This window comes from Heterodontus francisci, chromosome 7 (assembly GCF_036365525.1).
Source record: "Heterodontus francisci isolate sHetFra1 chromosome 7, sHetFra1.hap1, whole genome shotgun sequence".
NCBI lineage: Eukaryota > Metazoa > Chordata > Chondrichthyes > Heterodontiformes > Heterodontidae > Heterodontus > Heterodontus francisci.
The window spans coordinates 136,763,502-136,790,558 of NC_090377.1; the positions used below are offsets into that span (position 1 = coordinate 136,763,502).

The following is a 27,057-nucleotide window of genomic DNA, read 5'->3' on the forward strand; positions in this document are numbered from 1 at the left end:
TTCTCACGGTGACTGCGTGGGTTTCCACCGGGTGCTCCGGTTTCCTCCCACAGCCAAAGACTTGCAGGTTGATAGATAAATTGGTTATTATAAATTGCCCCTAGTGTAGGTAGGTGGTATGGAATTACTGTAGGGTTAGTAAAAATGGGTGGTTGTTGGTTGGTCCAGACTTAGTGGGCCAAAGGGCCTGTTTCAGTGCTGTATCTCTCTATGAACATGGAATTGTGAAAGGTAGGTCATGTATGACTAATACAGTTGATTTTTTTGAGGATGCCACTAACCTGGTGAATATTTATGTCGGTATGTGTAGGAATGTGAAGAGAAAAAGATTAGTGAAGACAAATGTAGGTCCCTTATAGTCAGAAGCAGGAGAATTTATTATGGGGAACAAAGAAATGGCTGACCAACTAAATGCATACTTTGGTTCTGTCTTCACAAAGGAGGACAGAAATATCATACCAGAAATGTTGGGGAACACAGGGCTTAGTGAGGGAGAGGAACTGAAAAAATAAAATAAAATAAAACATTGATTAAAATCCGAATTAACTAATTAATTAATGTAGAGGAGTAACTAAACCAGAGGGAGGAGATTACTGGATTTAGCATTTAATATTGATAGTAGAAATCTAGCACTAGGGACCATATAGTTAATTGTAATTTAATTTAGTAAGGATTTAATAAGTATTTAGGTATTTACTTGAAATTAATTTATTAATTAGTGATAGAAATGACAGTTAGAGGGGTGAAGTGCTTCACCTGTGAGATGTGGGAGGTCCGTGATGCTTCCAGCGTTCCGGACAACTACGTCTGCAGGAAGTGTACCCAGTTGCAGCTCCTCACAGACCGCATGGATCGGTTGGAGCAGCAACTGGATGCCCTTAGGAGCATGCAGGTGGCAGAAAGCGTCATAAACAGGAGTTTTAGAGCCGTGGTTACACCCAAGGTGCAGGCAGATAGATGGGTGACCGCTAGAAGGGGCAGGCAGTCAGTGCAGGACTCCCCTGTGGCTCTCCCCCTCTCTAACAAGTATTCCGTTTTGGATACTGTTGGGGGGGGATGGCCTATCAGGGGAAAACAACAGCAGCAACCAGAGCAGTGGCACCACGGCTGGCACTGTTGTTCAGCAGGGAGGGACAAAGCGCAGAAGAGCAACAGTTATAGGGGACTCTATAGTCAGGGGCACAGATAGGCGCTTCTGTGGACGTGAAAGAGACTCCAGGATGGTATTTAGTTTAGTTTAGTTTAGAGATACAGCACTGAAAGAGGCCCTTCGGCCCACCGAGTCTGTGCTGACCATCAACCACCCATTTATACTAATCCTACACTAATTCCATATTCCTACCACATCCCCATCTGTCCCTATATTTCCCTACCACCTACCTATACTAGGGGCAATTTCTAATGGCCAATTTACCTATCAACCTGCAAGTCTTTGGCATGTGGGAGGAAACCGGAGCACCCGGAGGAAACCCACGCAGACACAGGGAGAACTTGCAAACTCCACACAGGCAGTACCCAGAATTGAACCCGGGTCGCTGGAGCTGTGAAGCTGCGGTGCTAACCACTGTGCCACTGTGCCGCCCGTATGTTGTCTGCCTGGTGCCAGAACAAAGAACAGTACAGCACAGGAACAGGCCATTCGGCCCTCCAAGCCTGCGCCGATCTTGATGCCTGCCGAAACGAAAACTTTCTGCACTTCCAGGGACCGTATCCCTCTATCCTCATCCTATTCATGTATTTGTCAAGATGCCTCTTAAACGTCGCTATCGTACCTGCTTCCACCACCTCCCCGGTCAAGGATGTCTCTGAAAGGGCAGGGGGCATTCTGTTGTGGTACACATCGGTATCAATCGGCAGGAAGAGTGACGAGGTCCTGCAGGGGGAGTTTAGGGAGTTAGGTAGAAAGGTAAAAACCAGGACCTCGAGGGTTGTAATCTCGGGATTACTCCCTGTGCCACGTGCCAGTGAGGCTAGAAATAGGAAGATAGTGCAGCGAAACATGTGGCTGAACAGCTGGTGTAGAAGGGAGGGGTTCAGATATCTGGACCATTGGGCCCTCTTCAGGGACAGATGGGACCTGTACAAGAAGGACGGGTTGCATCTACACTGGAGGGGCACAAATATCCTGGCTGCGAGGTTTGCTAGCGTCACTCGGGAAGGTTTAAACTAGTGTGGCAGGGGGGTGGGAACCAGAGCAGTAAGTCAAAAGGTGAAATAAATGAGGAGGACATAGTAAATAAGGCCAGTAAGACTAAGAGGAAGAGCAGGCAGGGAGATGTTCCTGAGCACAGCAGAACTGGTCGTCTGAAGTGCATTTGTTTCAATGCGAGAAACATAACTGGTAAGGCAGATGAACATAGAGAACAAACAAAGAACAGTAAAGCACAGGAACGGGCCATTCGGCCCCCCAAGCCTGCGCCGATCTTGATGCATGTCTAAACTAAAACTTTCTGCACTTCCAGGGACCGTATCCCTCTATTCCCATCCTATTCATGTATTTGTCAAGATGCCTCTTAAACGTCGCTAACCCTGGAACAGTTCCTACAGATTTGAGGGTAGCTAATGTAACCCCACTATTTAAAAAGGGAGGTAGAGAGAAAGCAGGGAATTATAGACCAGTCAGCCTGATGTCGGTAGTGGGGAAAATTCTAGAGTCCATTATCAAAGATTTTATAGCAGAGCACTTGGAGAACAGTGGTAGAATCGGGCAGAGTCAGCATGGATTTACGAAAGGGAAATCACGCTTGACAAATCTACTAGAATTCTTCGAGGATGTAACTAGTAGAGTTGATGAGGGGGAGCCAGTGGATGTAGTTTATTTGGACTTTCAGAAGGCTTTCGACAAAGTCCCACATAAGGGATTAGCATGTAAAATTAAAGCACATGGGATTGGGAGTAGTGTATTGCGATGGATATTAAATTGGTTGGCAGACAGGAAACAAAGAGTACGGATAAAAGGGTCTTTTCCCTAATGGCATACAGTGACTATTGGGGTACCACAGGGATCGGTGCTAGGACCCCAGCTATTCACAATATATATTAATGATGTAGATGAGGGAACTAAATGTAATATCTCCAAATTTGCAGATGACACAAAATTGGGTGGGAGGGTGAGTTGTGAGGAGGATGCAGAGAGGCTTCAGGGTGATTCGGACAAGTTGAGTGAGTGGGCTGTTGCATGGCAGATGCAGTATAATGTGGATAAATGTGAGGTTATCCACTTTGGTAGCAAAAACAGGAAGGCAGATTATAAAACATAGAAACTAGGAGCAGGAGTAGGCCATTCGTCCCCTCGAGCCTGCTCCACCATTCATTATGATCATGGCTGATCATCCGTCTCAATAGCCTGTTCCCGCTTTCGCCCCATACCCTTTGATCCCTTTAGACCCAAGAGCTCTATCTAACTCCTTCATGAAAACATACAATGTTTTGGCCTCAACTGCTTTCTGTGGTTACAAATTATTACAGATTATATCTGAATGGCTATAAACTCAGAGAGAGGGCAATGTGCAGCAAGACCTGGATGTTCTTGTACTCCAGTCACTGAAGGTAAGCATGCAGGTGCAACAGGCGGCAAAAAGGGCAAATGGTATGTTGGCCTTCATAGCGAGAGAATTCGAGTACAGGAGCAGGGATGTCTTGCTGCAATTATACAGGGCCTTGGTGAAACCACACCTGGAATATTATGTGCAGTTTTGGTCTCCTTATTTGAGGAAGGATGTTCTTGGTATAGAGGGAGTGCAGCGAAGGTTTCTGATTCCTGGGATGGCGGGTCTGTATATTAGGAGAGATTGAGTCGGTTAGGATTATATTCGCTGGAGTTCAGAAGAGTGAGGGGGGATCTCAAAGAAACCTGTAAAATTCTAACAGGACATGACAGGGTAGATGCAGGAAGGATGTTCCCGATGTTGGGGAGTCCAGAACCAGGGGTCATAGTCTAAGGAAACGGGGTAAACCTTCCAGGACTGAGATGAGGAGATATTTCTTCACCCAGAGAGTGGTGAGCCTGTGGAATTCGCTACCACAGAAAGCAGTTGAGGCCAAAACATTGTATGTTTTCAAGAAGGAGTTAGATAAAGCTCTTGGGTCTAAAGGGATCAAATTGTATGGGGAGAAAGCGGGAACAGGTTACTGAGATGGATGACCAGCCATGATCATAATGAATAGGGGAGCAGGCTCAAAGGGCCGAATGGCCTACTCCTGCTCCTATTTTCTATGTTTCTATATTTAATATGGGAGTGTATCTGGCTATTACCTATATATGCTCACAGAAGGCTGTACATTGTGATATTGCACTGCAACAGGAGCTCACAGGGGAGGAACTGGAACAGGAGCTCAGAGTGGGAGGGGCTGAAGCCCAGAGGTGGCAGTGGAGGAGTGAAGAGGAGGATGTGGGCACTAAGGAAGTTTCTATTATAAATTTTATCGGCCCATCAATTCCATGCCAGCTCTCCATAGAGTCATCCAATTAGTCCCGTTACCAAGTCTGTTCCCATCGCCCTGCAAGTTTATTTCCTTTAAGTGACCATCCAATTTCCTTTTGAAATAATTGATTGTCTCTGCCTCTATTGTTCCTCATAGACAGAGAGTTCCAGGTCATTACCATCCGCTGCATAAAAATTTTCTCCCTCACATCCCCCCGTATCTCTTGCCCAAAAGCTTCAATCTGTGTCTCCTGGACCTTGTACCATCAGATAATGTTTACCTTTGTCTACCTTATCCAAACATGTCATAATCACAGAATCATTACAGTGCAGAAGGAGACCATTCGGCCTATCGTGTCCGCACTGGCTCTGAGACAGTAATTCCCTCAGTTCCATTCCCGTGCCTTCTCCCTATAACCCTGCGCAGTCTTCCTATAACTGTTTAATTCCCTTTTGAATGCTTTAATTGTCTCCACTACATTCTCAGGCAGCGCATTCCAGACCTTAACCACTCGCTGCGAGAAAAAGATTTTCCTTATGTCACTTTTGCTTCTCTTACTAAATACTTTAAATCTGTGCCCTCTTGTTCTCGATCCTTTCACAACTGGGAACAGCTTTTCTCTGTCTACTCTGTCCAGATCCCTCATAATTTTGAATACTTCTATCAAATCACTTCTCAGCCTTCTCTTCTCCAAAGAAAACAGTCCTAACTTCTCCAATCTATCTTCATAACTGATTGCTGGAACAATTCTGGTGAATCATTTCTGCACCCTCACATCTTTCCTCAAGTGCAGCGTCCAGAATTGGATGCAGTACTCCAGATGAGGCCAAACTAGTGTCTTATACAAGTTCAACATAACTTCCTTGCTCTTGTACTCTATGTGCCTATTAATAAATCCCAGGATACTGTATGCTTTATTAACCGCTGTCTCAACCTCTCCTGTCACCTTCAATGACTTATGCACATATAAACACAGGTCCCTCTGCTCCTGCACCCCCTTTAGAATTGTATCCTTTAATTTATATTGTCTCTTAATGTTCTTCCTCCCAAAATGAATCACCTCACATTTCTCTACATTGAACTTCATCTGCCACCTGTCTGCCCATTCCAAAAACTTGTCTATGCCCCTTTGACATTCGACACCATCCTCCCCACAATTCACAATGCTTCCAAGTTTTGTATCATCTACAAACTTTGAAATTGTGCCCTGTACACCAAGGTCTAGGTCATTAATATATATCAGTTAAAGCAAGGGTCCCAACACTGATCCCTTGGGAACTCCATTACAAACCTTCCTCCATTCTGAAAAAACATCTATTAATCACTACTCTTTGTTTCCTGTCACTTAGCCAATTTCATATCCATGTTGCTAACGTCCATTGATTCCATTCTACAAGTTAATTCACAATTCTGTTGTGTCTTGTATATCTCTATCAAATCTCCCTCCAATCTGCTTTGTTCTAAGGACAACAACCGCAGCTTCTGCAACCTAAACTTGTAACTAAAATCTTCCATCCCTGGAACAATTCTGGAAAATCTCCTCTGAACCCTCTCAAGGACCCTCACATCCTTCCTGCAGTGTGGTGACCAGAACAGGATGCAATACTTCAGTTGGGGCCAAACCAGAGCTTTATAAAGATTCAGCATAACTTCCCTGCTTTTGTACTCAATGCCTCTATTTATAAAGGCCAAGATCCCATATGCTTTACTAACCACTCTCTCAATATGTCCTGCCACCTTCAAAAATTGATGCACAAAGCAGCCCCAGGTCCCTCTGTTCCTGCACAATCTTTAGAACTGTGTCATTATGTTTATATTACCTTTCCGCACCTCGAGGTGGCCAACATCCCCAGCTTGTACACACTACTGAGTCAGCGGCGTTGAGATGGCTTGGCCATGTGAGCCGCATGGAAGATGGCAAGATCCCCAAAGACACATTGTACAGTGAGCTCGCCACTGGTATCAGACCCACCGGCCGTCCATGTCTCCGCTTTAAAGACGTCTGCAAACGCGACATGAAATCCTGTGACATTGATCACAAGTCGTGGGAGTCAGTTGCCAGCGTTCGCCAGAGCTGGCGGGCAGCCATAAAGATGGGGCTAAAATGTGGCGAGTCGAAGAGACTTAGTAGTTGGCAGGAAAAAAGACAGAGGCGCAAGGGGAGAGCCAACTGTGTAACAGCCCCGACAAACAAATGTCTCTGCGGCACCTGTGGAAGAGCCTGTCACTCTAGAATTGGCCTTTATAGCCACTCCAGGCGCTGCTTCACAAACCACTGACCACCTCCAGGCGCGTATCCATTGTCTCTCGAGATAAGGAGGCCAAAATGCATCACCTCACAATTCTTTGTATTGAATTCACAGTGGTGGCACAGTGGTTAGCACCGCAGCCTCACAGCTCCAGCGACCCGGGTTCAATTCTGGGTACTGCCTGTGTGGAGTTTGCAAGTTCTCCCTGTGTCTGTGTGGGTTTTCTCCATGTGCTCTGGTTTCCTCCCACAGCCAAAAGACTTGCAGGTTGGCAGGTTAATTGGCCATTATAAATTGCTCCTAGTGTAGGTAGGTGGTAGGGAAATATAGGGACAGGTGGGGATGTGGTAGGAATATGGGATTAGTATAAATGGGTGGTTGATGGTTGGCACAGACTCGGTGGGCCGAAGGGCCTGTTTCAGTGCTGTATCACTAAACTAAAATTCCATTTGCCACTTGTCTGTCCATTCTGCTCATCTATCCATGTCCTGGTGCAGGTGATTTGTATCATTCTCTCTTTTTGTCACTCCTCCAAGTTTGATATCATTTGCAAATTTCCATTTTTTAATTTTACCTTTGCCTCTAGTGCCTAAAGCACAATTTCTGACTGTTACTTTACTCTCTTCCCTTTCATTTTGGTTTTGAACTATTATTTATACTCCCTTTTCTACCTGAGCCCGTCCTCACATTTGCTGGTTTAAAGATCATGTGCTCTCCCTATTTATCCTTTTTCAGTGGGATCCAGTGGATCCCAGCCCGATTCAGATGGAATACTGATGCCAGTGTCTCATGCAATATGACCCCTCTTTCCCACTTCTTCAACCCTGTTTTTAACTCACTATAATCTGCTTGTCCATACACTAATATACATGTGGCTCAGGCAATAATCTGGAGATTATAATCTTTGTTTCATTTACAGAGCTCCTAATTTGTGTTCATGCCTTCTAGTCCCTGTGTTGTTGGGCCCAACATGGATCACAATGACTGGATCCTCCCGCTCCCCCTCCAATATCCTTTCAAGCCAGTTCGAGATGTCCCTCACCCTGACACCCGGTCGGCAACATACCATGTGGGACTCTCAATCCTGCTTACATAAAATGCTATCTGTCCCCCTAATTATTGAAGCCCTGACAACAACAAAATTACACTTGCCATCCTCCTCCTGCTCCAAGCTACCATGGCCCACATTCTGGCTGTCCTTCTGACAGTCTTTATCCTTATCCTCCCAGGGTAGCAAGTACATTGTACCTGTTAAATTGGATCCTCGTTCTCTATCTCACCTAGGTTTTGCTTATTTTGTACACTATCGGTCACATTAACCTTGCTGGTTGAGAAATCATAAATGCAAGAAGTCACTTGTGGGAGTGGTGTACAGGCCACCTAACATTAACCACACTGTAGGACGGGGTATAAAGGAAGAAATAATGACAGCTTGTCAGAAAGGTACAGTGGTAATTATGGGGGATTTTAACCTACGTATAGACTGGAAAAATCAGATGGGCAGAGGTAGCCTAGATGAGGAGTACATAGAATGTTTTCGGGATAATTTCTTGGAACAATATGTTCTGGAACCAACCAGAGAGCAGACTTTACTAGACCTGGTATTGTGCAACAAGATAGGATTAATTAGTAACCTCATAGTTAAGGCGTCCCTAGGTAGCTGCGATCATAATATGATTGAATTTTGCATTCAGTTTGAGGGAGAGAAGAGTGGGTCCAAGACTAGTATTTTAACCTTAAATAAGGGCAATTGTGAGGGCATGAAAGCAGAGTGAACTGGCAAATCAGGTTAAAGGATAGGTCAATAGGGATGCAGTGGCAGACATTTAAGGGGATATTTTAGAATACACAGAATAGATACATTTCAACGAGAAAGAAAAATTCTATGGGTGGGACCCGCCATCCGTGGTTAACTAAAACAGTTAAAGGTAGTATCAAACTTAAAGAAAAAGCCTATAATTGCGCAAAGATGGGAGGCAGGTCAAAAGATTAGACAGAATATAAAAAACAGCAAAGAACGACTGAAAGATTGATAAGAAAGGTAAAATTCGAGTACGAGAGAAAGCTAGCTAGAATTATAAAGATAGTAAGAGTTTTTTTGGTGTTAAGGTGTTTTTCTGAATGGAGGGATGTGGTGTTCCGCAGGGATCAGTGCTGGGACCTTTGCTGTTTGTAGTATATATAAATGATTTGGAGGAAAATGTAGCTGGTCTGATTAGTAAGTTTGCGGACAACACAAAGGTTGGTGGAGTTACGGATAATGATGAGGATTGTCAGAGGATACAGCAGGATATAGATCGGTTGGAGACTTGGGCGGAGAAATGGCAGATGGAGTTTAATCCGGACAAATGTGAGGTAATGCATTTTGGAAGGTCTAATGCAGGTGGGAGGTATACAGTAAATGGCAGAACCCTTAGGAGTATTGACAGGCGGAGAGATCTGGGCGTACAGGTCCACAGGTCACTGAAAGTGGCAACACAGGTGGATAAGGTAGTCAAAAAGGCAAACGGCATGCTTGCCTTCATCGGTCGGGGCATAGAGTATAAAAATTGGCAAGTCATGTTGCAGCTGTACAGAACCTTAGTTAGGCCACACTTAGAATATTGCGTGCAATTCTGGTCGCCACACTACCAGAAGGACTTGGAGGCTTTGGAGAGGGTACAGAAGAGGTTTACCAGGATGTTGCCTGGTCTGGAGGGCATTAGCTATGAGGAGAGGTTGGATAAACTCTGATTGTTTTCACTGGAACGACGGAGGTGGAGGGGCGACATGATAGAGGTTTACAAAGTTATGAGCGGCATGGACAGAGTGGATAGTCAGAAGCATTTTCCCAGGGTGGAAGAGTCAGCTACTAGGGGACATAGGTTTAAGGTGCGAGGGGCTAAGTTTAGAGGGGATGTGCGAGGCAAATTTTTTTTACACAGAGGGTGGTGAGTGCTTGGAACTTGCTGCCAGGGGAGGTGGTGGAAGCAAATACGATAGCGACGTTTAAGAGACATCTTGACAAATATATGAATAGGAAGGGAATAGAGGGATATGGGCCCCGGAAGTGCAGAAGGTGTTAGCTTAGGCAGGCATCAAGATAGGCGCAGGCTTGGAGGGCCGAATGGCCTGTTCCTGTGCTGTACTGTTCTTTGTTCTATAGATATTTAAAAAAGAAAAGTTAAAAAAGTGAGCGTTGATCCTATGAAAAGTGAGTCTGGGGAATTAATAATGGATAATAAGGCGATGACAGATGAATTGAACAGATATTTTACATCAGTCTTCACTATGGAGGATACAAGTAACATCCCAGTATTAGCTGTAAGTCAGGCAATGGAAGGGAGGGAGGAACTCAAGAAAATTACAATCACCAGGGAAGTAGCACTGAACAAATTGTTGGAGCTGCGGGCTGACAAGTCCCCGAGTCCTGATGGACTTTATCCTAGAGTCTTAAAACAAGTGTCTAGTGAGATGGTTGATGCATTAGTTTTAATTTTCCAAAATTCCCCAGATTCAGGGAAGGTTCCATTAGATTGGAAAATAGCAAATGTAACTCCTTTATTCAAAAAGGGAGGGAGACAGAAAGCAGGAAACTCCAGGCCAGTTAGCTTAACATCTGTCTTAGGGAAAATGTTAGAAGCTATTCTTAAAGACGTTAGAGCGGGGCACTTAGAAAAATTCAAGGTAATCAGGCTGCGTCAACATGGTTTTGTGAAAGGGAAATCATGTTTCACCAATTTACTGGAGTTCTTTGAGGTATTTACATGTGCTGTGGATAAAGGGGAACCAGTGGATGTACTGTGCTTAGATTTCCAGAAGGTATTTGAGAAGGTGCCACATCAAAGGTTATTGTGGAAAATAAAAGCTGCTGGTGTAGGGGGTGACATATTGGCATGGATAGAAGATTCGCTAGCTAACAGAAAACAGAGAGTAGGTATAAAAGGGTCATTTTCTGGTTGGCAAGATGTTCCCTGTGGTGTGCCACAGGGATCTGTGCTGGGGCCTCAACATTTTTCAATTTATATAAATGACTTAGATGAAGGGACCGAAGGTATGGTTGCTAAATTGACACAAAGATAGGTAGTAAAGTAACTTGTGAAGAGGACATAAGGGGGCTTCAAAGGGATATAGATAGGTTAAGTAAGTGGGCAAAGACCTGGCAAATGGAGTATAATGTGGGAAAGTGTGAAATTGTCCACTTTGGCAGGAAGAATAAAAAAGAAGTATATTATCTAAATGGTGAGAGATTGCAGAGCTCTGAGATGCAGAGGGATCTGGGTGTCCTAGTGCATGAGTCGCACAAGTCTGCAGGTACAGCACATAATTAGGAAAGCTAATGGAATGTTACTGTTTATCGCAAGGGGAATTGAATACAAAAGTAGGGAGGTAATGCTTCAGCTATACAGGGCATTGGTGAGACTATATCTGGAGTACCGTGTACAGTACTGATCTCCTTATGTAAGGAAGGATGTAAGTGCGTTGGAGGCAGTACAGAGAAGGTTGACTAAACTAATACCTGGAATGTCTTACGAGGAAAGATTGGACAGGCTAGGCTTGTATATGCTGGAATTTAGAAGAGTAAGATGCTGGAATTTAGAAGAGTAAGAGGCGACTTGATTGAAACATGTAAGATCCTGAGGGGTCTTGGCAAGGTGGATGTGGAAAGATTGTTTCCCCTCGTGGGAGAATCTAGAACTAGGGGTCACTGTTTAAAAATAAGGGATCGCCCATTTAAGACAGAGACAAGGAGAAATTTTTTCTCTCAGTGCGTCGTGAGTACTTAGAATTCTCTTCCTCAAAAGGTGGTCGAAGCAGAGTCTTTGAATAGTTTTAAGGCAGAGGTAGATAGATTCTTGATCAGCAAGGTTATCGGGGATAGGTGGAAATGTGGAGTAATCAGTTCAGCCATGAACTTGTTGAATGGCGGAGCGGGCTCGAAGGGCCAAGTGGCCTACTCCTGCTCCTAATTCGTATATTCGTAACCCTGTTCTGATCCTGAACCAAAGTCTGGGGCAAACTATTTAGATGCTGCTCCCCTCCCTTATGTGTCTGAGTGTCTGTAACTCGCACTCCAGCTCAATGACTCTGAGCCAGAGAGATTGATGACAAAGACATCTATTGCAGATGTGTTCACTTGGGATAGTCTCACCGTCCACAAACTCTTACATACTGCAGTCCAGACACACAATGTGCTCTGCCATATTTTAGTCTAGATTCTTTATATCTACTTTTTAAGTTTGTAATTTTTGTTTCTTTTTCTACATTCTAACATGTTGTAAACTCGAAAGCACTGGATAACATTGGTTAAATATTTACTGCTTCCAGCTGACATGAACCACTGCAAGTATTTTTGTAATTCTTTCATGGGACCAGCATTTATTGCTCATCCCTAATTGCCCTTGACAACTGAGTGGCTTGCAAGGCCGTTTCAGAGGACAGTTAAGAGTCAACCACATTGCTGTGGATCTCGAGTCACATGTAGGCCAGACCAGGTAAGGTTAGCAGATTTCCTTCCCCAAAGGACATTTGTGAACCATTACTGAGATCATCAATTTTTTTTAAATTCCAGATTTATTAGTTGAATTTAAATTCCACCAGCTGCCGCAGTAGGATTTGAACCCATGTCCCCACGGTATTAGCCTGGGCCTCTGGTTTCTAATTCAGTGACATTACCACTATGCCACCATCTCCCCCAGAGGCAGAAAGTAGCGCCTCCTTCCCCCCTGCACCAAATTCCCACTCTCTCCAAATTCCCATCTTCTGCACTCTATTTACAGTGGACTCTGTTTACGTCCATGCTCTGCAACCATTCTGTGTGTCAGCAGATACTGTTTACTTTTATGTACCTTTTTGAGCCACACACAAGTTGCAAATGATCACAGTAATTAGCTCCTATTGAGGCAATCACTTACAGCTGATTGACAGCTAACTACCCCTGACAGGCAGTTCAGTAACAAACTTGCAGTTTCTTTTACAGTTTTTCAAGGAGTAAGTTAAATTCAAATTGTTAAATTAGATTTCAGTCTGAGATATACTTACCCAATACTTACTAGAGAATTCTGCATTGCACCATGCCTAGTTTACCTGTCGCTCGTGTTTGCTGACCTATATTGGCTCCCAGTCTGACAATGCCTAATTTTAAAATCCTCATCTTTGTTTTCAAATCTCTCTATGGCTTCTGTATCTCTGTAATCTCCAATTCTGGCATCTTGTACATTGCTGGTTTTAATTACTCCATCAGAGGCAGCCCTGCTTTCAGCAGCCTTGGCAGAAAGTTCTGGAATTCTCTCCCTAAACCACTCTGTCGCTCTTACCTCCCTCTCCTGTCCTACTTTAAGATGCTCTGTAAAACCTACCTCTTTGACCATGATATTTGGATCATCTGCCCCAATATCTTCTTATGTGACTTGCGTCAGTTTTTTAAATCAATAACGCTGTTGTTAAGCACCCTGGGTGTTTTGCTATGTTGAACGTGCAATATAAGTACAAGTTCCTGTTGTTGTGACTATGCATCCGACCATTCCACCAGGGATGAGGCCATGGAAAGATTTGAAAACAAGGAAGTGAATTTTCAAATCAGAGCCACTCAGAGTTTACAATGTCTAGTCGTTAGTCCATTGTCACTGTGTATCATCATTGTCATTGTTATGGTAATTAGTGCATACTGTCATTGGTTCCTTGTTACAGTGTACTGAGCTCCATTGTTACAGTGTACTGTCATTGGTTCCTTGTTACAGTGTACTGAGCTCCATTGTTACAGTGTACTGTCATTGGTTCCTTGTTACAGTGTACTGAGCTCCATTGTTACAGTGTACTGTCATTGGTTCCTTGTTACAGTGTACTGAGCTCCATTGTTACAGTGTACTGTCATTGGTTCCTTGTTACAGTGTACTGAGCTCCATTGTTACAGCATATTGTCATTGGTTCCTTGTTACAGTGTACTGAGCTCCATTGTTACAGCATATTGTCATTGGTTCCTTGTTACAGTGTACTGAGCTCCATTGTTACAGCATATTGTCATTGGTTCCTTGTTACAGTGTACTGAGCTCCATTGTTACAGCATACTGTCATTGGTTCCTTGTTACAGCATACTGTCATTGGTTCCTTGTTACAGTGTACTGAGCTCCATTGTTACAGCATACTGTCATTGGTTCCTTGTTACAGTGTACTGAGCTCCATTGTTACAGTGTACTGTCATTGGTTCCTTGTTACAGTGTACTGAGCTCCATTGTTACAGCATATTGTCATTGGTTCCTTGTTACAGTGTACTGAGCTCCATTGTTACAGCATATTGTCATTGGTTCCTTGTTACAGTGTACTGAGCTCCATTGTTACAGCATACTGTCATTGGTTCCTTGTTACAGCATACTGTCATTGGTTCCTTGTTACAGTGTACTGAGCTCCATTGTTACAGCATATTGTCATTGGTTCCTTGTTACAGTGTACTGAGCTCCATTGTTACAGCATATTGTCATTGGTTCCTTGTTACAGTGTACTGAGCTCCATTGTTACAGCATATTGTCATTGGTTCCTTGTTACAGTGTACTGAGCTCCATTGTTACAGCATACTGTCATTGGTTCCTTGTTACAGTGTACTGAGCTCCATTGTTACAGCATACTGTCATTGGTTCCTTGTTACAGCATATTGTCATTGGTTCCTTGTTACAGTGTACTGAGCTCCATTGTTACAGCATATTGTCATTGGTTCCTTGTTACAGTGTACTGAGCTCCATTGTTACAGCATATTGTCATTGGTTCCTTGTTACAGTGTACTGAGCTCCATTGTTACAGCATATTGTCATTGGTTCCTTGTTACAGCATATTGTCATTGGTTCCTTGTTACAGCATACTGTCATTGGTTCCTTGTTACAGTGTACTTAGCTCCATTGTTACAGCATACTGTCATTGGTTCCTTGTTACAGTGTACTTAGCTCCATTGTTACAGCATACTGTCATTGGTTCATTGTTACAGTGTACTGTCATTGGTTCCTTGTTACAGTGTACTTAGCTCCATTGTTACAGCATACTGTCATTGGTTCATTGTTACAGTGTACTGTCATTGGTTCATTGTTACAGCATACTGTCATTGGTTCATTGTTACAGTGTACTGTCATTGGTTCCTTGTTACAGTGTACTGAGCGCCATTGTTACAGTGTACTGTCATTGGTTCATTGTTACCGTGCATTTTCATTGGCCCATTGTTACTAAGTATTGCCATTGGTCCATGGTTCCAGCATGTATTGTTACTGTGCTTTTTTTTTTCATTCATGGGATGCAAGCATCACTGGCAAGGCCAGCAGTTGTTGCCCTTCCCTAATTGCCCTTGTGGTGGTGATGGTGAGCCGCCTTCTTGAATTGCTGTCCTTCTGCTGTTAAAAAGGGAGTTCCAGGTTTTTGACCCAGCATCAGTGAAGGAATGGCGATATAGTTTCAAGTCAGGATGGTGTGTGGCTTGGAGGGGAGCTTGCAGGTAGTGGTGTTCCCATGCATCTGCTGCCCTTGTCCTCCTAGGTGATAGAGCTCGCGGGTTTGGAAGATGCTGTCTAAGAAGCCTTAGTGAGTTGCTGCAGATCATCTTGTAGATGGTACACACTGCTGCCACTGTGCATTGGTGGTGGATGGTGTGAATGTTTAAGGTGGTGTAGGGGGTGCCGATCAAGCAGCCTGCTTTGTTCTGGATGGTGTTGAGATTCTTGACTGTTGTTGGAGTTGCATCCATCCATGCAAGTGGACAGTGTTCCATCACACTCCTGACTTGTGCCCTGCAGATGATGGGCAGGCATTGGGGAGTCAGGAAGTGAGTTATTCACCACAGAATTCCCAGCCTCTGACTTGCTCTTTGAACCACAGTATTTACATGGCTGGTCCAGTTAAGTTTCTGGTCAACGGTAAGCCCCAGGATGTTGATGGTGGCGGATTCAGTGATGGTAATGACATTGAACATCAAGGAGAGATGGTTAGTTTCTCTCATGCTGGAGATGGACATTGCTTGGCACCAGTGTGGTCTGAATGTTACTTGCCACTTGTACTCAATACCTCTATTTCTGAACCCACGATCCCATATGCCTTGTTAAGAATTCACTCAATATCTCCTGCCACCTTCAAAGGTCTATGTCGATGAACCCCCAAGTCTGTCTGTCTCTGAACACTCTTTAGAACTGTGCCATTAACTCTATATTGCCTCTCCCCATCCCTTCTGCCAAATGCATTACCTCACACATCTCTGTATTAAATTCCATCTGCCACTTGTCTGACCATTCTGCTAGTCTATCTATGTCCTTTGCAGTCAATTGGAAACATTATCATGCTTTGCCACACCTCCACGTTCGGTATCATTGGCAAATTTTGAAATTTTACTCCATATTCCAATTTCCAAGTCATATATAAAAGAAAAGGCAAAGGTCCTAGCACTGACCCTTGGGGAACACCACTGTCTACCATCCTCCAGTCTGAAAAACAACCATTTACCACACTCTATTTTCTGTCCTTAGGCCAATTTTTTTTACCCAAGCTTATACTGACCCTCCTATTCCATGAACCTCAATTTTGTTAACCAGCCTTTTATGTGGTATTTTTTCAAGCACTTTCATAAAATCCATATAGACAACATCCATTGCATTCCCTTCATCAACCTTCTGTGCTAATTCATCAAAATTTCTATTTGATTAGTCAAGCGTGAACTGCCTTTTACGAATCTGTGCTTGGCTCTCCTTAATTGATTCAAACCTTTCCAAGTGCCTGCTGATTTTTCCCCTGATTTTTGTTCCTAAAACCTTACCCACCACTGATGTTAATCTAACTGACCTGTAGTTACTAGGAATGTCCTTACACCCTTTCTTGAACATTTGCCACTCTCTAATCCTCTTCCCATATCCAGGGAAGATTGGAAGATTATGACAAGCCTTTCCACTATCTCCATCCCCACTACCTTTAGCAACCTGGGATGCAAGCCATCTGGACCAGGTGACTTATCTACCATAAGCATAGCCAGCCCTTCCAGTACCTCCTCTCTCAACTTTTATCCTATGGATTACCACTGTCATCTCTGCTTCTATACATATTTTGTCAGCATCTTCTTCCTTAGCAAATGCCAATACAAGGTACTTATTAAGTATTCTAGCCTTACCCTGCACCTCTAAGCATATAGGCCCCACCCCTCTCTTAATGTCCACCACATGCCCCGTAGAAGATTTTTTGGGTTCCCTTTTATGTTGACAGCCATTCTATTCTCATATTCTCTCTTTGCCAGTCTTATTTTCCTCTTCTCTTCCCCTCTCAACTTTGTTGAATTTGGCCTAGTTCTTGTTTGCGGAGTTCTCCCGACATGCATCATACACCCTCTTTTTGTTTATTCATATTCTCTATCTCCCTAGTCATCCAAGGAGCCCTGGCTGGTTCCCCTACTTTTCTCCCTTGTTGGAATGTACCTGGAACATCTCCTCCTTAAAGATCATCCAGTGTTCTGTTAGTTTTTCCTGTCAGTCTTTGGTTCCATTTTACCCTGGCTAGATCCCCTCTCATCTCATCTTAGCCCTCTTCCAATTTAGAAGTTCTACTTTAGATTGCTCCTAGCTCTTCTCCCTTACTAAACTAAACCTTATGATACGATGATCACAATACCCAAGTGTTCCCCCACAGACACTTCCTCCACTTGGCCCACCTCATTACCCAGCATGAGATCTGGCAATGCCTCAAACAACAAAGAAAGAACAAAGAAAATTACAGCACAGGAACAGGCCCTTCGGCCCTCCAAGCCTACGCCGATCCAAATCCTCTATCTAAACCTATCGCCTATTTTCTAAGGGTCTGTATCTCTTTACTTCCTGCCCATTCATGTATCTGTCTAGATACATCTTAAAAGACGCTATCGTGCCCGCGTCTACCACCTCCGCTGGCAAAGCGTTCCATGCACCCACCACCCTCTGCGTGAAGAAATTTCCACGCATATCCCCCCTAAACTTTTCCCCTTTCACTTTGAACTCGTGTCCCCTTGTAACTGAATCCCCCACTCTGGGAAAAAGCTTCTTGCTATCCATGTCTATACCTCTCATGATTTTGTACACCTCAATCAGGTCCCCCCTCAACCTCAGTCTTTCTAATGAAAATAATCCTAATCTACTCAACCTCTCTTCATAGCTAGCGCCCTCCATACCAGGCAACATCCTGGTGAATCTCCTCTGCACCCTCTCCAAAGCATCTACATCCTTTTGGTAATGTGGCAACCAGAACTGCACGCAGTATTCCAAATGTGGCCGAACCAAAGTCCTATACAACTGTAACATGACCTGCCAACCCTTGTACTCAATACCCCGTCCGATGAAGGAAAGCATGCCGTATGCCTTCTTGACCACTCTATTGACCTGTGTTGCCACCTTCAGGGAACAATGGACCTGAACACCCAATCTGTACATCAATTTTCCCCAGGACTTTTCCATTTACTGTATAGTTCACTCTTGAATTGGATCTTCCAAAATGCATCACCTCGCATTTGCCCTGATTGAACTCCATCTGCCATTTCTCTGCCCAACTCTCCAATCTATTTATATTCTGCTGTATCCTCTGACAGTCCCCTTCACTATCTGCTACTCCACCAATCTTAGTGTCGTCTGCAAACTTGCTAATCAGACCACCTATACTTTCCTCCAAATCATTTATGTATATCACAAACAACAGTGGTCCCAGCACGGATCCCTGTGGAACACCACTGGTCACACGTCTCCATTTTGAGAAACTCCCTTCCACTGCTACTCTCTGTCTCCTGTTGCCCAGCCAGTTCTTTATCCATCTAGCTAGTACACCCTGGACCCCATGCGACTTCACTTTCTCCATCAGCCTACCATGGGGAACCTTATCAAACGCCTTACTGAAGTCCATGTATATGACATCTACAGCCCTTCCCTCATCAATCAACTTTGTCACTTCCTCAAAGAATTCTATTAAGTTGGTAAGACATGACCTTCCCTGCACAAAACCATGTTGCCTATCACTGATAAGCCCATTTTCTTCCAAATGGGAATAGATCCTATCCCTCAGTATCTTCTCCAGCAGCTTCCCTACCACTGACGTCAGGCTCACCGGTCTATAATTACCTGGATTTTCCCTGCTACCCTTCTTAAACAAGGGGACAACATTAGCAATTCTCCAGTCCTCCGGGGCCTCACCCGTGTTTAAGGATGCTGCAAAGATATCTGTTAAGGCCCCAGCTATTTCCTCTCTCGCTTCCCACAGAAACCTGGGATAGATCCCATCCGGACCTGGGGACTTGTCCACCTTAATGCCTTTTAGAATACCCAACACTTCCTCCCTCCTTATGCCGACTTGACCTAGAGGAGGAGGAAAGAGAGTTAGCATTAGAAAAATGGAGGGAATTCCAGAGATCAGGTTTTAGGCAGCTGAAGGCATAGCCACCAATGATGGAGCAATGAAAATTATGGTGATGCCATTTATTTTTTTATTTGTTTTTGTGGGATGTGAGCGTCGCTGGCTATGCCAGCATTTATTGCCCATCCCTAATTGCCCTTGCCCTGTGTGGCCATTTCAGAGGGAATTTTAAGAGTCAGCCACAAAGAACAGTACAGCACAGGAACAGGCCATTCGGCCCTCCAAGCCTGCGCCAATCGTGATGCCTGCCTAAACTAAAACCTTCTGCACTTCCGGGGACCATATCCCTCTATTCCCTTCCTATTCATGTATTTGTCAAGATGCCTCTCAAGCGTTGCTATCGTATCTGCTTCCACCACCTCCCCCGGCAGCAAGTTCCAGGCACTCACCACCCTCTGTGTAAAAAAACTTGCCTCGCACATTCCCTCTAAACTTTGCCCCTTGCACCCTAAACCTATGTCCCCGAGTAACTGACTCTTCAACCCTGGGAAAAAGCTTCTGACTATCCACTCAGTCCATGCCACTCATAACTTTGTAAACCTCTATCATGTCGCCCCTCCACCTCCGTCATTCCAATGACAACAATCTGAGTTTATCCAACCTCTCCTCATAGCTAATGCCCTCCAGACCAGGCAACATCCTGGCAAAGCTCTTCAGTACCCTCTCCAAAGCCTCCACGTCCTTCTGGTAGTGTGGCGACCAGAATTGCACGCAATATTCTAAGTGTGGCCTAACTAAGGTTCTGTACAGCTGCAGCATGACTTACCAATTTTTATACTCTATGCCCCGACCGATGAAGGCAAGCATGCCGTATGCCTTCTTGACTACCTTATCCACCTGTGTTGCCACTTTCAGTGACCTGTGGACATGTACGCCCAGATCTCTCTGCCTGTCAATACTCCTTAGGGTTCTGCCATTTACTGTATACTTCCCACCTGCATTAGATCTTCCAAAATGCGTTCCCTCACATTTGTCTGGATTAAACTCCATCTGCCACTTCTCCGCCCAAGTCTCCAACTGATCTATATCCTGCTGTATCCTCTGACAATCCTCATCACTATCCGAAACTCCACCAACCTTTGTGTCGTCCGCAAACTTACTAATCAGACCAGCTACATTTTCCTCCAAATCATTTATATATACTACAAACAACAAAGGTCCCAGCACTGATCCCTGCGGAACACCACTAGTCACAGCCCTCCATTCAGAAATGCACCCTTCCACTGCTACCCTCTGTCTTCTATGACCGAGCCAGTTCTGTATCCATCTTGCCAGCTCACCTCTAATCCTGTGTGACTTCACCTTTTGTACCAGTCTGCCATGAGGGACCTTGTCAAAGGCTTTACTGAAGTCCATATAGACAACATCCACTGCCCTTCCTTCATCAATAATATTCGTTACTTCCTCAAAAAACTCAATCAAGTTAGTGAGACATGATCTCCCCTTCACAAAGCCATGCTGCCTCTCGCTAATAAGTTCATTTGTTTCCAAATGGGAGTAAATCCTGTCCCAAAGAATGCTCTCTACTAATTTCCCTACCACATTGTGGGTCTGGAGCCACATGTAGGCCAGACCAGGTAAGGGCGGCAGATTTCCTTCCCGAAAGGAGATTAGTGAACCAGATGGCTTTTTACAACAATCAACAATGGTTTCATGGTCACTATTAGACTAGCTATTAATTCCAGATTTATTAATTGAATTCAGATTTCACCACCTGCCATGGTGGGATTTGAACCCATGTCCCCAGAGCATTAGCTTGGACTCTGGATTACTCATCTAGTGACAATACCACTACGCCACCCCCCGTGGAGAGATTTGAATATGAGAATGAGAACTTTAAAATTGGTGTTGGTGAACTAGGTATTAAATGTCACTAGCAACTGCTGATGAATCACTGACCAGTTTTAGGCTATTTTTGAGCCAGAATGCATTTTTTATAGGGTTGTGATAACCATGGTGAACAATATAGGGCAGCAGCCAATGGGAAGGAGAAACCCAAGGACAATTAGGAGCATTGCCAAGCTTCTGGTCCCCCTCTGGTGGGGCGGATATTCAACAGTAGTAGACCCAGATAACCTGTGAGCCAAAACATTTGATCCCTCTATGAGCACTTGCACAGGCCACAGCAGCAATAACATTTGCTTCAGCAGCTTCTCACCATCTGATAAATACTGGATTCTAGACAGCCCCAAGGTTCAATGTTCAATTAGGGATAATAGCGACTCCACACTCTCTCTCTCTCTCTCTCTGAAATGTCCTTTGCCATTGCCCATCCATACAGGAACAGGTAAAGTTAAAACACCTAGATCTATCCACTGGGGAGTACGGAGGTTTCCCGCAAAAGCACCAAAAATTGAGTGAGAAATGTGGGAGGTGGTGCAATCGGGCAGAGAATTGATTCAAGATTCTATTCAGAATGTTAATTTGAATGAGAAATGGTGAAGTAGTGACAAAGAGCTGCTGACACATAAAAAAGATGGAGTCAAATTTGCGCAAGGTGGGGAGATCATTAAGGACTCATCATCCTAACTGACACTTAAGTTGTACTCACCCATCACCCCATGCTCGCTGATGTGCATTGGCTCCTGGTCTGGCAATGCCTCAATTTTAAAATTCTTGCCTTCATCTTCAAGTCACTCCATGGCATCTCCCCTTCCTATCTCTGTCATGTTCTCCAGCCCTACTATCCTTCAAAATGTCTGCACTCCTTTAATTCTAACCTCATGTGCATTCCCCACTCCTTTGACCTCCCCATTGGTTTTACGTGTCTCCTTTAGCTGTCTGGGGGTTAAATTCTGAGATTCCTTCCCTAAATTTTTCTGTTGCTTTCAGGCCCTCTTTAAAACCCACCGCTTTCTTGCTGTTGTAATGTAGAAAACGTAGCAACCATTTTGTGCACAGCAAGGTCTGATTGAGAAATAACAAGAGATTGAAAAAGAGAGAAGGAAAGACAGCGGGGGTGAGAGAGAGCACGAGCACCAGAGATAGGGATCCAGCGCAAGACAGAGAACAAGATCAAGATAAAGTGTGAACAACAGAGAGAGAATGTGTGAGAGAATGGGAGAGACGGAGAAAGAAACAGACATTGAGAGAGAGAGAGAGATTGCAGATACTGACTTTCTAGACTCAGAATGGGCCCCTTGAATGCATTGCTGGAGAGCTACTACTGACCATGGAATCCAGCAAACGTCAACACCTGCAGGAGAGATAGGGAGAAAGCTAGAGAAAATATATCTGCAGCTCATGTTCAATAAGCAAAGTCTCTGTTTATTTTTTTCCTTCAGGGAGTGCTGGACTCTGGAGAGACATTCCCAAAGACAATGAAGCACATTTTAAACCCAAAGATACTGGACATGTTTCAGAAACTCCGAAAGGAAGCCATCAAGGTTGGAGCTAAATTTGTGCTAATTAGTTTGAAGAGTCATGTTACACTGGGTGCATTCATGCTGCCAAAGTCGGGTTGTTGTGAAGCCCTTTCACCTTATTGTATAATCACAGCCTGAATCCAGAGGCGCAGGGCCTAAGCTCACTCCACTTTGCTTTGGAATCAGTTCAGGCTTCACATGCCATTTCCATTCCATGTTTAGCATCACCATGACTTCACACCAATGTTAAATTATTTGTGCAGTGTTAACCAGCTGATTGTGTCACATTCAGAAACGTGGATGAAAAATCTTCCCTGAAAAGGGGAGCAACAGTCCCTAACATCAAATAGCGTCATCTTAACTACTTGCTGAAACAGTAAATCATTTTGTCTGGGTGTCTTCAAAATGCATCATCCAGTGCAGTGTCTTGTCTGCACTTTGTCTACCTACTTCTCATCTCTCATGATTGCCCAACTTATGAACATACGAACAAGGAGCAGGAGTAGGCTAATCAGCCCCTCGAGCCTGATCCACCATTCTATAAGATCATGGCTCCTCTGCTTGTGGACTTGGAGTCTTCGTCTTATCTATATCTCCCTTTGGTTTCTAGTTTGCACCTCCTGTGCCTTCATCTCCTATGCCTATATCTCTCCTCTCTGTGCCTCCTGGTCTCTGACTCCCTGTTTGGTGTCTCTGCCTCTTCTCACTTTGAGTTCTATAGCAAATGGCTTCTCTGTCAGTGTTTAATGCTGGTCAACAGTTCTGTTATGGAGTAGGGATGAACATTGAACCTCAATCTGAGTTGATCTGAAATGCTGGTTTATGTGCGTTCCAGGTTTATAGCGGATATGTGGATGACCCACGGAACACAGATAATGCATGGATTGAAACAATGGCTCTCAATTTCCACTTGAATGATGACAATCCATTCCTAAATGTGAGTTTTTGTTACACTGCAGAAGTTATTTAAACAAACATGATGTTTAGTTCATTTGTATTGTTTGAGTCAGATTGTAGGCACCAAGAGGCATTGCTTGTAGCCAGTTAGCTCTACTCTGGGATTTGCCGTATGAATGATCTTGTTATGACCGGGTGAGGAAGGGGTCTCAGGCTCCCCTCTTACCTCTTCTCTAGTTTGGCCATAACAGGGCTTACCTTTTAAAACACAGGGACTTGAGCTTACACCTCAGTGAGCCCTTGCTCACTGCACTCTCATTACAATTGCAAATGAACCAATAAGACAGGTTTCTTAGGTTTAAACAAGAAATATGTAAGTTTATTAGCCTCACTCTAACTTGGTTAAAATTACTAAAATATGCAACGCAACCATGTTCTCATGCATATGAGAGGCACGCACACACAAATAGGGAGGGAGAAAGAATTAAGGGGGTGGGGGCAGTTGAAATACAGTTGACAGTAAATGGAATACGGGTACTGTCTTTTGTGTCTTTGATGTAATGTCCTTGATTGAAGTTAAGGTCTGGGAGTCCTCGCTGGGGTCACATGCACAATTGCAGACTTGTTTCTCTGGTACCAGAAGGCCGAAGGGGGACTTTGTCTGTAGTCTTGAAGTCTTAAGCTGCCACCATGGGTTTCTTGGGACTTTGCTGGAAAGACAGAGACAGAGAGAGGGACTTTTTTTCTGCTAGTCCAGTTGCAGTCTTTTTCTTTGTGTGGCACAATTCAAAAAACCCCAGTCTTACCAGCAGGTAGATCATGTGAGCATCTCTTTTTCTGAAACAGCAGCTTCTGGGAGGGCTGCTGGATTTCAGAGTCTCCCAGACATACTCGGTGGGAGATGGATTTTAGTCTCTTATAACGTCAAAAGCTGTTGGTGTCTTTTGATCATCACTATTGGCAAAACCCATCTCGCTAATTGAATCAGTGAGCACTCCCATTGTCTCTCTATTCAACTGTCTCTCTACTAGTCCTGGTCTTTACAGAATGCAAATGTGCAACCATGTTTTCAGCTGGTCAGTTATGTTTTTGAAACAAGTTCTTTGTAATGTCCAGTAAAATGTTTCAAGTAGTGTCCCTTATGACAAAATTCATGTTTCCATTTGGCAGGTTTGAATTCTGTCCCAATCTTTAAAGATGTTTATGGTGGTACTGAGCTATACAGAGCAAAAAGATCTCAAATAGCATCCCGAGTCTGTACTGAGCTCAGCTAGGGAAACAACAGAACAGATTCTATTTGCCTCAGTGTCCTTCAGTGAGGGTGTAGGAGGAACCAATTGGCCATAGTTTCTGTTCCTGGCCACTATCTACTGCCCCCTACTTAGATATGTGCAGACTTGGGGCAAGAAAAGTATTGTACTCAACCGTGATGCCTTAATAGTGAAATAGCCCACCAGAGTCAGCGCCAGGGCTCACACATGAAAACGTTTGGTTGGTTGGGCTAATGGTCCCAATGTGACTCATTGTCATCAGGGGTGGAGGAGAGAGAGAGAAGTAAAACTGTCTGTCGCAGCTGTAAGGTAAACCTCCAGAAATTTGAAACTGATCTTTCCGTCTGTTTCGTTTCCTTCTAAAGACAATCACAAGTAGAGGCGGATCTGGGATGAGTAGACAAATGAAGATTCCTTTGATGGTGGAGAACAGAGTGCAGCAAATATCAGTGCAATGGCAGGTTGTTGAGCAGGGTGTACCAGTGTGTGTGCTGTACAAGGACTACCTGCAGACAGTGACTGAGATCCATGGGGCCTATTTCTGAGTTGTTGGCTCCATGGGAAGACCAGTATTCAAGTTGAGTCAATCTGAACCAACGTGGAACACCCGAGCACAAGGGAGATGGATACAACTCACCCGATGAAACACCAACCAGATATTGCATCTGCAAATAGGGTAAAAAGAATCTCAGTAGCTGCTCTGATAAAGGTGCACCCAATGCCTGTAAACTGGCAGCTTGCGCTTGTGTTCCATGCTCTAATCCTGCTATTAAAGGGAGATATAATCTATTGAAATATTGCACAATGTTGTCACCTTATTATGCTTTAAACCCTTGAGGAGCCAATAAGCAGAATTCCTGCTGCTGTTACAATCCCATCAAGGACCGTTAACTGGGAATTTGACTTTCTCTTTTTGAAAGTTACTACTGAAATAGACCACAAGATTTCACATTTTAAACAAAAAATTTACTGTACAAGAGTTAAACAAGGCAAAACGCTACTAACAACGCTACAAATGAGACCTTTATATTTTAAACTTAAAATCTTACAGAACAAAATCTTGCATCCCAAAAATTTCCCTATACGTTACAGAATCTTGGTGGTTTGTTCACTTCTACTGGGACCAATCCAAAGTGTACCACAGCTCTTGGGAATTTACTTCAATTCCATCGTTTCTCAGCTGTCTTCTGAGGCTTGAGATTTCCTGGGGATTCTCCTACTAGCTTCGGCGAGGCAAATCCTCCAGTTCATCTTCAACACCTCACGAATCTGGTTTTCCCAGCTTGAGTGTGGGCCTGCCTCACAACAAAAACACCCCTGGTTCCTGACAGCTTCTTTACTCCTGAGTTTTTTTTATTCTTTTATGGGATGTGGGCATCGCTGGCAAGGCCAGCATTTGTTGCACATCCTTAATTGTCCTTGACAACTGAGTGGCTTGCTAGGCCATTTCAGAGAGCAGTTAAGAGTCAACTATATTGTTGTGAGTCTGGAATAACATGTAGGAAGATTTCCTTCCCAAAAGGACATTAGTGAACCAGATGGCTTTTTACAGCAATCGATGATAGTTTCATGGCACCATTACTAAGACTAGCTTTCAATTCCAGATTTTTAATTAATTACATTTATATTCCACCAGCTGTTGTGGTGGGGTCTGAACCCATGCCGGCAGGCAGTAGCCTGGGCCTCTGGATTACTAGTTCAATGATGGTGCCACTACACCCTCTCCCCAGTTCAACTGCTTTCAAAGCCAACATCTTTCTAAAAGCCACCTAACTTGTCTGAAGCCAACTCGCTGCCTGTGTCAGCAAACACACCAAAAAAAAACCTGATCCCAAATGTCCAGGGGCGGCACAGTGGCGCAGTGGTTAGCACCGCAGCCTCACAGCTCCAGGGACCCGGGTTCGATTCCGGGTACTGCCTGTGTGGAGTTTGCAAGTTCTCCCTGTGTCTGCGTGGGTTTTCTCCGGGTGCTCCGGTTTCCTCCCACAGCCAAACGACTTGCAGGTTGGTAGGTAAATTGACCATTATAAATTGTCACTAGTATAGGTAGGTGGTAGGGAAATGTAGGGACAGGTGGGGATGTTTGGTAGGAATATGGGATTAGTGTAGGATTAGTATAAATGGGTGGTTGATGTTCGGCACAGACTCGGTGGGCCGAAGGGCCTGTTTCAGTGCTGTATCTCTAATCTAATCTAATCTAAAAGACATCTCCCTAGCAACATCTATCTCCATTGCAACATGGTGCATGTGGAATGACCCAGATAGCAATTTAAGCAAAAGTTTTCCTACTCCAAATCTTCTTTGTTCTGGGAAGTCATATGAATAATTTAAACCCTTGTCCGGGAGACCTGCAGCCACATCATCTCCACACTTCCCATTCTGACCTTACTAAATAAACATGGACTACACTTTAATTTGTAACCACCCCAGATTTGTTTGTCAGCTTCTCAAACCTGGTGTTTTCATTTGTCTTACATTAAAAAAATT

General features: G+C 44.1%; 1 protein-coding gene across 7 annotated transcripts in view; it reads left to right on the forward strand.

Annotated features, from left to right (window-relative positions):
• The window catches only part of trpm2 (transient receptor potential cation channel, subfamily M, member 2), a 347,573-nt gene extending 322,229 nt beyond the window's left edge, over positions 1-25,344 (forward strand). For 6 of the 7 annotated variants that reach the window (XM_068036234.1, XM_068036230.1, XM_068036232.1 and 3 more), the window contains exons 32-34: positions 22,322-22,423; positions 23,238-23,339; positions 24,936-25,344. In XM_068036234.1, coding sequence (XP_067892335.1) covers positions 22,322-22,423; positions 23,238-23,339; positions 24,936-25,115 — 384 coding nt within the window. In that variant the 3' untranslated portion in view covers positions 25,116-25,344. The remainder of the gene's footprint in view (positions 1-22,321; positions 22,424-23,237; positions 23,340-24,935) is intronic. The other variant, XM_068036236.1, reaches the window with a different exon arrangement.
• The last annotated feature ends 1,713 nt before the right edge of the window (positions 25,345-27,057 follow it).